The 14,158-nt window shown below is 51.6% G+C and overlaps 1 protein-coding gene across 2 annotated transcripts in view; it reads left to right on the top strand.

Moving 5' to 3' along the window:
- Positions 1-486: 486 nt before the first annotated feature.
- CPXM2 (carboxypeptidase X, M14 family member 2) overlaps positions 487-14,158 on the top strand; it is a 134,860-nt gene continuing 121,188 nt past the window's right edge. The window contains exons 1-2 of one of the 2 annotated variants that reach the window (XM_043926314.1): positions 487-947; positions 12,453-12,551. In XM_043926314.1, the coding sequence (XP_043782249.1) occupies positions 650-947; positions 12,453-12,551 (397 nt within the window). In that variant the 5' untranslated portion in view covers positions 487-649. The remainder of the gene's footprint in view (positions 948-12,452; positions 12,552-14,158) is intronic. The other variant, XM_043926315.1, reaches the window with a different exon arrangement.

The following is a 14,158-nucleotide window of genomic DNA, read 5'->3' as shown; positions in this document are numbered from 1 at the left end:
CCTGGGGACCTGGGGGCCATCCACAGTACCTGAAATAAGATCACAGTCAGGTGGAGGGAAAGCTTTGTCTGGCTAGTGGGGAACCCCTGTCTCATGTGGAACCAGGGACGAGGGAGGGGTCAGGAGAGCTGGAGGCTAGGCTCGGGGCTTGTTTGCTTTAGGACCTTGGCCCATCGTGGGTCACGGTTCCCCAACCTCTAAGCCGGTTGGAGCGACCGTCCGGACGGACACACTCCTTGGAGTCTCTGGGGAAGCAGGCTCCCAGCACCGGGCCGGCTTCGGAGGGAGGTGAGGGGAAGGGGAGAGGTTTGGAGACAGTTAACGGGATGGATGGTTCCCAGGGCCAGCCACCGCAGGGTCCGCGGGAAAGGCGGGGAGGAGGGAAGGGAGGGGCCGGCCCCCCTGCGCCCGCCCCGAGCCTCAGCGAGCCCCTGCCCGCCCGGCCCGGCCCGGCCCAGCCCGGCCCAGCCCAGCCCAGCCCAGCCCAGCCCAACCCGGCGGGCGGGTCACACGCGCCGCCGGCCTGCCGCCTCCGCATCCCGTGCTGCTGAGCGCCCTGCGCCCCAGCCCCGCGCCGCCGTCCGCGCCCGCCGCCCGCCCGGCGCTCCCGGCGCCTGTGACCCTGCCCGGGGCGCGGGGCGGAGCGGGCATGGCCCGCCGGGGGGCCGCCGCGCTGGCGCTGGCCCTCGCGCTCCTGGCGGTGACCCCGGCCGGGGTCGGGGCCCAGGGCGCAGCCGTCGAGGACCCCGACGACAACGTGCAGGAGACTTGGAGCCTGGAGCCTTCCTACGCGCGCCCGGAGCCCGAGCCCGAGCCCTTCTCGCCGCCGCTGCCCGCGGGGCCCGGGGCGGGGGAGCGGGGGCCGCGCCCACCCCAGCCCAGGCCGCCCAAGAAGGCGACGACTAAGCCCAAGAAAGCTCCCAAGAGGGAGAAGTTGGCTCCGCCAGGTAAGTAAACTCGCGGCGCTGGGCGGCCCGAAGCCGTGTGCCTGTCCCAGCGATGGCCTGCCGGTCCGGGGCGACAGCTGGCTTCCCTCTGCCTGTGTCTGGGATGAGAGAGCCCCGCGAACTCCCCCTATCGCGGCCCCCACCTCCTTAGGCACTGATCGCGCATCCCGCGGGCCCTTCCGGAGCCCCAGAACTGAAACCTGCCCAGCTCCTCTTCTCAGCTGCCTGGGGAGCCGGTCCCTCAGCGCCAAGTTTGAGATTTACTGGGCAAAGGATCTTACTGCCTACTTAGTCTTCTCTTAGGGCGTTTTCTTGAGAGTGAATTTCCAATTTGGTGATGGCACCAGTGGGGGTCTGTTTTGGCTTAGTGGCCTTCTGGGAAGAATTCAGCTGGCCGGCCCTTCCCCAGCGAGGGTCCCCTTGCAAGCTCCCCGCTTCGTGATTTCTGTGGGTCCCTTGGATCCTCTGCCCAGGAAGGGGTTAGGATGGTAGCACTTCTGCTGGGGAGCCTTGGGCTGCAGCCCCAGGAGGGGCCAGAGCTGCTGGACTTCTGGAAGCCCAGAGGCCCCCCGGGACCCACCCACCCCTCCCACCCTTCTCAAATGCATCCCCATGTTCTGCCTGCCAATTGGGGAAATAGCTTCCATTCAGTTTCTTACAGTCTTTGTGAATAGAGGACTTTCTCTTAATTGTCACAAATGTTCTGGACTCAAATAGCAAAGGGCTGCCGTCCTAATATTTCAGGATTGACGAGTGAGAGCAGGACTGTGGCCAAGTTCCCCGGCCGGCCTTGGAACGGCCTTCCCTGAAAGGAGATTCCTGCCGGTGGTGGCACCGTCACACAGCTCCTGGCACGTAAGGCGTCACCTTTGTTTGGTTAAACTGTTCACCGAGGATAGCAGCGAGGCCATGGGGAAGGTGCAGAGATGGGGGTCCAGAACTCCTGAATCGTGGGGGCCCATTGCAGCAGCAACTTTGCGCTTAGCCGAAGCGGCAGGGGTCCTGCCATGTTCGAGTTTGTGTGCTGTGTGCTCAATCACTCGGCCGTGTCTGACTCTTTGAGACTCCACGGACTGTACCCTGCCCGGCTCCTCTGCCCAGGGGATTTTCCAGGCAAAAATCCTGGAGTGGCTTGCCATTTCCTTCTCCAGGGATTTGAGTTTGTGGGTTACTGTAAACCTGCGGGCCCTTCTGTGAGTTGTGTCGCCCTGCACAGAGCCAGCAGTCCCCATATTTTCTGGGGAATTATGCCTGTTAAGATTTGTAAAAACCACACTGGTTTAATAATAGGAATGGAAGTGGGAAAAGGCACTCGTATTTGTAGACTCTGTGTAGAGTCTGTGTAGAGTCATATTGTGTAGACTGTGACTCTGTTAGGAGATTTATGGGCAACCATCTCATTTAATTCTTCCCTGGGCTCCGAGGGGTGCATATTCTTGTTACCTTGCAGATGAGGAAACTGAGGCTCTGACCGTGTCAGCAGTCTACTCAGGGTCACTTGCTGGCGGCGTGGCAGCTTTGGAGGCCCTTCTCCTGTGCTTTTGACTCAAGAGCTTTTTTGTTCGGTCATGTGAATCAAGCTGGCACGTGTTTTTGTTTTTTAGCATCTGCCACATGGTTAGTGCGGCGCTGGGCATGGTGGGTCGAGGTGGGTGGGAGACACATCTGTTAGGTTCTGGTATGTACTGGGGGGTGGCCGGGTGGACGTGGGGAAGCCCCAGGCTTGACTGGGAGTCCGAGGACTGCACTGAATCGCAGTTCTGGGGCTCAGTACTCAGCTTCTTGACCCCAGCATCTTCATCTGCACGTGACGGCGGCCTGGCTTTATTCTGTCACTTGTTCTAGGAGCCTTTCAACACAAGCTCGTGTGTCAGCTCGTGGTGGGGCCGGTCCCTTCTGAGCTGCTCGTTATTCTGCAGGTCGTTACTAGGAGCCTGCTTAGCATCAGGTGCCGGGTGAGGTCCTGGGGGAGGGGAGAGCAAAAAGGCCCGGCCCCACCCTCCTGGAACACACTGGAATCGGATGCTTGGAGGGTAGTTGCAGGGGTGTTGAGAGTGGTGTCGTTGATTCCCCAAACTGAACACAGGTCCCTGCAAGCTCCAGAGACTCAGCCATCAGGCCTGCTGCCATTTCAGGGTGTGTTTCTAATAAACAGTTTGGGGCTTTTTAGACCACCTCGCCCCAACTCTGACAAGCAAAGTGTGACCTTGATCCAATACTTCTAGCTCTGATTCTCCCCATCCTCATCTTTTTGGCCCTTGACCAGTGGAACCCTCTATCCTGAACCTGAAGTCAGAGAGGTCAGAGAGTTTGGTTAAGAATAACTTTGCTTAGGGCAGTTAGTGATAGTTTTGTGCAATGAAATTACAGTAAGAGAAAATGATTTTGCCTCCCTTAAGGGGTGACTTGTTATAGGTACTGCTCCTCTGCTGGTGGGTCAGTGGTAGAAAATCCACCTGCCAGTGTGGGAGGTGTGGGTCTGATTCCTGGGCTGGAAAGACCCCCTGAAGAAGGAAGTGGCAACCCACTCCAGTATTCTTGCCTGGAAAATTGCATGGACGGAGGAGTCTGGTGGGCTACAGTCCATGGCGTCACAAAGAGTTGGACATGACTGAGCAACTAAACAACAACAAACATGACGTAATAGAAGCATTCATCTCTGTGTTGGACCATTTCATAAGCAGATTGCAATAATATCTTAGGATGGCATTTATAATATCTTAGGGGCCACAGTGGGAATGTTCATTGTGAGCTTTTGGACTGGGTGGGTGGTGCACTGTCTAGGCACTGAGGTCAGAGTGAGGGGTTAGATTTAGAGAAGAAGAATGTAAGAGCATATATAACTGCTCACTGAGAATTCTCTCATGTGCTTTGTCTTCCCAAATGATAAAATATTTTCCACATAGCTTGTATCTTACATAAAGGCTGGGCTCAAGAGAAGATGGGAGGTAGATGCTCTGTGTCTCTGGGTCTAGGGGGAGTCTTGTCTGAATCCCATAGGAAGGTTTACTTAAGGGGCCAAGGGCATTGGGGATTTGATCTTGGTGTGAGTTTGGCTTTGACTCTTGGCTGTTTTTTCATGCCACCCATGTGCAATGGCTTTCACGACCGACATTCTCCTGGAAGTGGCTTGGATAGCCGAATCCTTTGGTTAATTGAGAGTATTGCATTTTTTCATGAGTGGCTGATGGATTCTGGAGTAGAGCCCTTATATAATGAATAGAGTGGAATCTTAAATTTTTTTTTAAGTTTTTATTTGGAAATAAGTATAGACAGGCAGGAAATTGTGAAAATAATGCAACGAGGTCCTGTGTACCCTTCTCCCAACTTCCCCCAGTGATAGCATCTTTTATAACTACAGTACAAGATTTCTCTACCTTGGGAGTACTGCCATTTTGGGGCTGACGTGTGTGTGTGTGTGTGTGTGTGTGTTTATTCATGGGGAAGGCTGTCTTGTGCATGGGAGGATGTTTAGCAACATGCCTGGCCTTGACCCACAAGGTGCTAATTGCACCCTCCTCCGAGTCGTGACAAGCAAAAATATCCTAGACATTGTCACATGTCACTGGTGGGCTCAGAATCACCGCTGTACACAGTATCAAAACAGGAAAATGACATTGGTACAGTACTTTTAACTTTCAGATGATGTGCTAAGTCGCTTCAGTCGTGTCCAACTCTGTGTGACCCTAAGGACTGCAGCCTGCCAGGCTCCTCAGTCCTTGCCTTGGTCTCCAGGCAAGAGTACTGGAGTGGGTTGCCATTTCCTTCTCCAGGAGACCTTTCCTACCCAGGGATTGAACCTGTGTCTCTTACGTCTAACTTGCATTGACAGGTGGGTTCTTTACCGCTAACATCACCGGACATTCCCCAATTTTCATGTGCACTCTTGTGTGTGTGTGTGTGTGAGTGTGTGTGTGTGTGTGTAGTTCTGCCTTGTCTCACATCTATGGATTTGTGGAACCACCACCCCTATCAGGATACAGGACTGTGGAATCCTTGTCTGTGATTGAGTAGGACTCAGTCTCTTACAGTTTCTGAGGCCCTCGTTGTGAACGTCAGTAAATCCCAGAATTTTAGATCTTCAAGGAAACTAAGTGTTCATTGCATGCAAGTTCTTATTTATTGCAAGATTCTGCCAGCAGACTACTTGGTGTTAAAAAAATGGTTAAAGAAGACTATTTAGGTGATACTAACTTTAGCACTTCATGAAGTGGGAAGGCAGTCTCCTTGTGGGGAATGGCAAAATGGGGCAGAAGGCGGGAAGTTTTTACAGAACAAAGAGCAAGGAGAAGAAAATAGAAAATATCTGGTTGGCTGGGGTGACACAGTCAACTTTGTTTGGGGTGAGAAGACCCAGAGTTAACCTGGCATTTGGGGATTAACTGAATACTTCTGGTCAGGAGGAGATTGTCAGTGCCAAGAAGTTTATGTAAGTTTTAATTTGGTAATGTGGCACTGTGGGCAAAAGCAACTCCATCTTGGGCTTGAAAATTTACTTCAACACTGGTCTAGGCTCCCATGTTTTCACTGATGGGTGCTCACCACCTTGAAAGGCTGCTTGTTCATTGGCTAAATAGTACTGATTGCTAGAATGTTCTTCCTCACAAGGACCTGGTAAGCTGCTTCTCTCTAATTTCATTTTTTCAACTGTCTCTCGCCAAATTCAATATTTTCTAGATCCCTGCAGTTGGAGGTCCAAAGAGTGAGTCTCTGGGCCCCATTTTCATCATCCCAGGGTGAAGAGTGAGATGAGGGACCACAGTCTGGGCATGCAAGTGGATGTGTGGTGTGCTTTCCATGTCATCTCCAAATTGATGGCTTTGGTTTGGAACCATACTCCTCTTAGAGAAAAAAAAAAGGCATCAGAGAAGTAAACCATAGTTACATAACTGACCCGCCTTGCTCCCTGCCCCAAGAGGCGGTGAAAAACAAACAAGTTCACGAACAATACTCAGTCGGTGATTTGAAGATGTTTTATTCCCCCTCTTCCATTGGGCTGGAAGTAGCCTTGAACTGTTGGGTTCCTACCTGTTGGTTGCTTTCTTCAAGGGCTGGGGAGCATGCACGTCTATTGGAATACACGCTTGCCTGCATCACACCCATGGTTCTGGCCCTCTGTCTTGAGCCCATGGAATTTGCAGAGTGAGCAGCGAGCCATGTTTGTTTGTATGTCTGTGCCCAGAATTGGCGAGTTTGCACTTTGTCCTGTGTTCTACTCCGGCCTGGGAAGGGGAGGGGCTGGCGACAATCAGAGAGTTGTTATATGAGCATATTTGGTTGTAAACAAAGTCCTTTCTGTTACGGACTGCCAGCTAGTTGCTGGAAAGAGCTTCACTTTTAAGCTTTTGCTTCAGCACCCTTCAGGGCTTCTTGCACACTCTGCCCTTCGGTTGGAAATGTCTTCTCTTGGGCCAAGCTGGAGTGTGAGGATTAGGAGCATGTGTTTGTAAATGTTTCCCTGCATACTTTAAAAGCAGTCACAAGGCTATCAACACACCTAAACAAATAACAAGAAATCTTTGCAGCATGGTATTATATTCTCTCTGGAAGAGTTAAATCCAATTTTTTTTTTTTTTTTGGTCCAGATCAACTTCCTAGAGAATTCCAAGGGAAAGGACTTTTTATAGAAAAGGTCTTCTCATGTACATCAGCAAGCAGCTTTCCTGAGACACCACCTCTGTTTCCAACATCCTTTCCAAAGTCAACTCTTCATGCTGGCAGATCTCCCCACCGTGCCTGTGGTTCTAGAAACCCGGGCTTGTGTGTGGGTGATGAAGGGGCAGACACCTGCATGTTTGGAGAAGCTGGGTTTGGAGGCCTGGCTTCTAAAGATAGCCATCGTGTTTCCTGTGTGCCCTGAGCATCCCCGACTGTGGGGTCTCACGGAGGACAGTGCCTTAGGTCTCATGGAAACAGCAGCCTGGGCCCTGGAATATGGATTTTTTTTTTCTTTTTCTTTTTTGGCCTTGCTTCATGGCGTGCGGGATCTTAGTTCCTCAATCAGGGATCGAACTCTTGCCCGCTGTAGTGGAAGCACAGAGCCTTAACCCCTGGGCTGCCAGGGAAGTCCCTGGAAACCTGGAATTCTGAGGTGGGGGTCTTCTCTGGATGTCCCCAGGGGGGTCAGGTAGCCTGAGTTCTCAGGCGTGGCGTCTCCAGCAGTGGCTCTGCCCTCTCTTACCTTCTTAGGTTCCTGTTGCTTCCCTGGGATCACGAAACCCATAAAATCTGGCTGCCTTGGAATGGCCACGGGAAGGGCTCGTGTCTGTAATTGACTGGCATCCCATTGGCTACTGATCTGGGCATCATAGGAAGGTCAGAGCCACACAGGACACCTTCAGGTGTCAGACTTTTATGGAATACTTGGTTCATGAGAGGCACGTATACAGGTTTGGCAGAGTTTGTTCAGAATTCAGAGAGATTCAGAATCTGGCTGTGCCACTCGTGGGCACAGGTGACGTCTTCACGCCTTGAATCCGTCACTGTGACAGGGGAGTAATAGCAAGAAGAAGAAGCTTCCCGAGGTGGTGTGAGGTTAGAAGGTCAAGGCACAGCCTCCCAGTCTCTTGAGGGACGGGTGAGCGGCAGCTTCGACGCAGGATCTCCAGGTCCCGCAGCCACGTTGAGTCCTGATGGCTTCCTGACAGCAGCGCAGCTCGGGTTGTTGGCACCTCCTTCTCCGAGTCTCACTGCCTTCCCGTCTTCACTTGCTCTTCATGAAATAATCGCCTCCCCCGGCCACTCCTGCAGCACAAGGCCTTGTCCCAGGCTGGTTCCAGGCAGAACCCAAACCGAGACTGCAGATACCCGCAGTGCCCCTGGCAGGACCCAGCACACCCCACCTGCTGCTGTTCTGGGGGTGTCTCTTTAAAGGCTGAGGGCTTCTTACTTGGTTGCAAGTCAGGAAGGTAGAGGCTGCCTCCGCTACCGAGAGACTGGGAGGGGCTGTCCCTTCTGCCCCAGGGACCCTGGTGGAGACCAAGTCGTCTGAACAAAAGGCCTGCTCACAGGGGCCAGGGGCTGACTCACTGGTTTCCCAGGGAAGACATGGCTGAGTCGGGGGTGGGGGTAGTGGGTGGGAAGAAGCGCTTGTGATGGATTGATTGGCTGGTTGGTTGATTGATCGATAGACTTTGGTCCAGTCCTGGTTAAAAAAAAAAAAAAAAAACTTAAGAAATTGCACCCGGTGCCTCCATCTCCAGCTCAGACCTTTCAGGTTGCTAGCTAACCGAAGCAAGCACATCCTTCCTCCACTCAACCTTTTGGTCCCCAGGCTTTTACCTGATCCCTGGGAAACTTGTTCCCACCAGGAGCTTGGCCCTGTCAGGTTTGGGATCTGAAAGAGGGCACAGGATAGTCCCCACCCCATGTCATGACCCTTTTCTTGCTAATGCACACAGGGAGCTCCAGTTTCTAACCGCTTAGTTTGGGTTTTTCATGTCCTTTGCAAGATCCTTCTTGGTCCCATGGTTGTTTGAGAAAGTGAAATTATCGTCTGTCCCAGTGCCGCGAGGCGGCCTCTCTGGGGAGCTCCGAGAACCCTCAGTGGCTTGGGGCCAGGACCTTCCTCCCCAGGCGGGGTCCTTCACAAGAGCCTCCGGTGAGGGGCTCAGGGCTCAGGGCTGCATCCTTCAGGAGAGAGAGAGAGAGAGCTGATGCTCTGGGGCTGGAATTTCCTGGGGAAAATGCAAATATGCAGCAAAGAATTGTTTCAGTTTCTGGGGCTGCTACTGTAAGCTCCTTGTATATCGAGAGGGGGGAAAATAGTTTCCTATCAACCAAGAAGCTTGATATTTATCACCAGGGACCAGAATAGAATGTGCGGCCCCCACTGGCAATTCCGTTTGCTACTTTTAAGGAATTTGGTTTTGTCACGCAGCCCAGATGGAGATGTTGATTTGGCTCCGGCTCCTTCTCTGAGCACTATTTCCACTTCTCTCCTTTCATCTGTACAGACCATATGCTGCGTTTCTCGCTGCAAGAGAAGAAGAGGTTGGGAAGGGCCTAGGCCGGGCGTCTGGCTCCCACTCTGCTGCCTCCTGGCTCTCTCAGTGACCTTGGGAGGGTCTCTTCTCCTCTGAGCCTCTGTGTTCCCATCTGTAGGGTAATGTTCACAGCAAGCTTCCTGCCCTCGATGGGTATTTGCCAAGATGGAATGTTTTAATCCATGAGAACCTATATGCGTGTTCAGTTGCTCAGTTGTGTCCGATTGTTTGCGACCCCATGACTGTAGCCCACCAGGCTCCTCCGTCCATGGGATTGTCCTGGCAAGAATACTGGAGTGGGTTGCCCTTTCCTCCTCCGGGGCATCTTCCTGATCCAGGGATCCAACCCACATCTCCTGCGTCAGCAGGCGGATTCTTTACCGCTGAGCCACCGAAGAAGCCCTAATCTATGAGAGGATGCCTTGTAAATTGTGACTCATGGGCCACGTGTTGGCTGTTACTTGCCCAGCCACTGGGATGATGCCCTGTAACCATGTGTCCTCGGGACGCATATGAACAATGAGAAGAGGGAGGCTGTCTTTTATTCACTGGTCACCACTGGTCAGGCACTGCCCCCGGTGCTTGGATATATGTCGTCTGTGTCCTTCCCATGACTTCCAGCGAGGCGGGTACCGTGTCTCCTTACTTCACTGATGAGGGGATGGAGCACAGGAGGGGAGAGGTGAGTGCCCCGAGGACACACGTGGTCAGTGCAGTGGCAGAGCCTGGCTGCCCGGGGCTGGAACCACATCTGTAGGTAAATATCCCAGAAGTAGGTCTTCCTAGAGAAGGTGGCAGGGGCCCTGCCTATTTCTGCCTCTTTGCCACTCCCTGTGGGGACTCTGTTTCCCACATGTTGATCTCAGGGGTGACAGGACCTCTGTCCCACATCTGGGCCGTTCTTGGCTTCCCAGAGCTGGGCGCAGGGCGAGGATCCAGCCCAGGGGAGTGAGGCTGAGTGTGTCTGCAGGACCGCGTTCTCCGACTCCGTCTCCCGTGTTGCCCGCCGTGGCCCCGGAGGGGGTGACTTGGCAGAGGGAGGGCCTGGGATGAATGTCCGGCTTCTGGGAAATGTTGGATGGATGTTGTTCCCCAGAACTTTGGCTTTTTCCTCTTACACTGTGTAAGACTCCGCCCCCACCCAACCACCATCTTATCTTTCTGCCAAATCAGACTCGTCCGTCTCTAAAGTTATGGCGCCCAATTTTCCAAACAATCAAGATTTTTACCGACTCACCATCAGGCTCTTTCAGAAGAAATCATCTTTGGAGATCACTGGCCGTGACACCCGTCCCCACAAGAATGGGACAGATGCCAAGTGACATCAGGCTGATGTCATCAGCTGCACTCGGGTTGGCAGCCTTCCTCCTCTGGCCTTTCTGAATGTTTTGGTTTTTTGATTTCCTTGACCCTAGGAGGACTCTTAATTTTGTGATTTTTTTTAAGTTTATATTAAAAATGAAAGACACACCCAGCAGGTATCACCCAAGAATATGATGGAGAGAGAATTGCCCTTGGCCAGGCGTGAGGCACCCTTGATTTTTTTGATGATGTTTTCTTGATAAATCTCTCTTTTTTTTTTTTTTTTTGGTGACTCTAGAATTTAATCTGGAATGACTTCATTAATTGGCACAATCCACTTGATGTTTTTGGTATTTCAGCTTGTTTCTTAAAGTCCAAACTAAGCATCTTTCTCCATAGACCTTCCCCTCCCCTTACTTTTCCTTATTGGTCATTCACTGACTCATAATCATTCATGATCATTTGTTCATCACAGGCTTAACCAGACTCTGGAGGGAGAGCATGAGCAAAACCAGACACAGTTCCTGCCCCCGTGAACAGAACATGTGTTGCACGTGTGTGATGATGTTATCCCAGACCAGGGAGCAGAACTGTAGTGGAGGCTGCTGACACCCCCCCAGCTCCTTTTTCCCACCCAGGCATGCCCCTCCCACAGCTGCTGGGGCTTGGCTGTGATGACTCACAGCTGCTCCCTTGTCTGGAGCTTGACCCTTGGAAGGTGACATCTCCCACCCCCAGTAGATCAGTCTGTAGCCAGAGACCAACCAGCTTGGGAAAGGCGGCCCCTTGTCTCCCGGTGGGCCAACACTGTGTGCAGTGTCAGCTCCAGAGCGCCCCGTGGTGTTAGGCTGAGTCAGATTCTGGCTGGGGACCCAGCCTAGCTTACCTCCTTCCTCTGCCTCATCCTGCTTCCTCCCACCTTTTCTCCTTAGAGCCCTCCCTCAATATATTACATGCGCTGAACCCCTGCCTCAGGCTCCGCAAGGAAGCAACTTGACCAGAGACAGGTGTTATCAGAGCCCACCAAAGGAGGCAGTGATTTAGGTGGGCAGTTCAGGAAAGTCATCTCAAGGAGGGCATGGTTGAGTGGGATTTGCAAGATCAGTCAGTTCAGTTCAGTTGCTCAGTCGTGTCCGACTCTTTGTGACCTCATGAATCGCAGCACGCCAGGCCTCCGTGTCCATCACCAACTCCCAGAGTTTACTCAAACTCATGCCCATTGAGTTGGTGATGCCATCCAGCCACCTCATCCTCTGTCGTCCCCTTCTCCTCCTGCCCCCAATCCCTCCCAGCATCAGGGTCTTTTCCAATGAGTCAACTCTTGGCATGATGTGGCCAAAGTATTGGAGTTTCAGCTTCAGCATCAGTCCTTCCAATGAACATCCAGGACTGATTTCCTTTAGGATGGACTAGTTGGATCTCCTTGCAGTCCAAGGGACTCTCAAGAGTCTTCAACACCACAGTTCAAAAGCATTAATTTTTTAGCACTCAGCTTTCTTCACAGTCCAACTCTCACATCCATACATGACTACTGGAAAAACCATAGCCTTAACTAGATGGGCCTTTGTTGGCAAAGTAGTGTCTCTGCTTTTAAATACGCTATCTAGGTTGGTCATAACTTTCCTTCCAAGGAGTAAGCGAGATCAGAGGAAGTGAAATAGGTGGAGAGTGTATGGAAGGATGCTGCAGAGGAGAAACAACACATACTGAGTTCTGGTGGACAGAAAATATGATCTGAAGGCTGAAAAGAAGCTGGTGTTTGTGAGCAGAGAGAGCCCTCCAGGTACTCAGCTGGGACCTTGGAGAGAATTAGGTGGGAGGAGCCCAGCATGGTAGGAAATCTAGCTCCAGGCTCAGAGGCCTGGACTTCCAGCTCCATTTTATCCATTTTATCAGTTAATCGTAGTGTCACTCTTGGAGTGCCGGGGAGGGCCAAAATTACCCCCACAGGACATTTTTTGGCCTTAGAATAGTAGCTACTTGCAGGTGTGCATTGTTGGTTACCGTGTTTATTTCCCTGGGCATTCACTATAACACACTTCCTTTCCTGTAACCACCAGCCTCTCAGGGTTCAAGGAGCCATCACTAGGGTCTGGGGAGGCAGAGGGTGGAGACGGTTGCTTTACAGGAAAAGATGGTTGAGTCTCACCATCTTGGGATGACTCTGACGTATAGGGAAGTAAAGGCATCTCTCTCTCTCTCTCTTTTTTTTTTTTAGGTAAAAATATCAATAGAAAAGGCGTGAGAACCAAGAGCTCTGAGAAGGCTGCCAGTGATGATCACGGAGTCCCCTTGACCCGAGACACTGCCCGAGAGGGTGAGTGAGGTCCCTGATGTGCCTCCTGCCCCAGCTGTGTCTCCGGCCCGGACACAGTAGCTGAGTTCTGAGTGGAGGGGGTGGGCCTGGGGTCTCTGCCTCTTCCGAACCCTCCGTGGGGGAAGGAATGAAAGCATGCACATCCTTTCTCTTCTGTGCATACGGTAACCCACAGTCATACTTCCCCCGTCGGCTTGACTGAGGTCATTTCTGAATTTCCTGGAGCTCTTGGTTGCCTTCCCTGCCCATCCCTCACTCCCTCCCCCTCGAAGACAACCTCATTTCCTTTCCTGTGGGCCCACAGCCTTGTGTGTGCATTTCTTATCGCCCAACAAAACCCAGAGCCTCCAGGGTCAGAGGTCAAGTCTTTTACTCCCAAAGCATGTGATGCTAGGCCCGGCATTTTACAGTCATATAAAAATATTAGTCCTTCAATTACTTACCTTGGGATAGTCAAAGCCATTAGTTCTAGACTCATGGACAAGCTCTGACTCACTACTTATAGCTAATATTATTATTATTAACTATTACTATTACCATTATTGTATCTGTTACTCTGTGGTATCTCTGAGGACGTTTCTGCTGACATTAGTAATGCTGAACATGTATTAAGCACTTAAGCCCTCAGTAGTTGCAGTGCACTGGGCCTCTTACTTCACATCTCCTGATGTCCCTCTGAGTATTGTGGATAGTCTTATTATTATCGTTATTATTACCATCATCACATCACAGGGGAGGAAAGTGAGACTCAGTAATACGGGTCATTTGCCTACCGTTATTCGGCCTTCAGTTTGTAAAACAAGGATTTGGACTCCAGATTTTCTGATTCTAGGCATTCTGCTTAGCAGCACAGCTGCTTGACATATATAGAGCATTTCACAAATTTGCATTTATAGACGCAGGATCTGATTTCAGCTGCCATGTGAGCTCATAAACTGTGTAACAGAGTTGATTGTCACAAAGGGAATTGTATATTCCCTTAGGCACATTGTGATGATCTGAGGTTGAGTTTCCAACCAAGAGTTTGCCATCAAAGAAATCATAGATAGGGCTAACAGCACATCCTAAAATAAAAACAGAAGTTCCACCACTGTGAACTTCTGCAACCACTTAATATATGGGAATTCTGTTCTGTCGTAAAGTGGGCGGGTGAGCCCTGGGCTCATTGCCCTTGGGAGGACCCAGCATATCAGGAGGGTGTGTGGAGGACCCAGGGGTGCTTGGGCTGTGTTTCTGTGGGTTTGTCCTGAGAGTGGAGTCCTTTGGGGGTTTCCACTCAGTGGGTGGTAATGAGACTCCCACGTTGGGTGGGCCTCAGCATGACTTTTTATCCCTTGGCCCCAACAGGCTGATAAAACACCAGCTGTTTCTCCAGAATACAAGCCACAGGGCTAGAGGGGCTTCTGGTCTGGCCTTCCTTCTCTAGGTTCTGGCAGATCTGGGACCAGAGAGTTCTTTCTTGCCTTGTTCATTCTTCGATGCTTTCAAAAGTATTTTTAAAAAATATTTTTCCAGATTTACTTTTTAGTAGTTTTAGCACAAGGGCTGGTTTGAATTATCTTGTTTCTTCATTACCAGAGTTGGAAGTTGTTATAATTTCGAAAGGC

This window comes from Cervus elaphus, chromosome 15, assembly GCF_910594005.1.
Source record: "Cervus elaphus chromosome 15, mCerEla1.1, whole genome shotgun sequence".
Taxonomy (NCBI): domain Eukaryota; kingdom Metazoa; phylum Chordata; class Mammalia; order Artiodactyla; family Cervidae; genus Cervus; species Cervus elaphus.
This window is presented reverse-complemented; position numbering and strand designations above follow the sequence as displayed.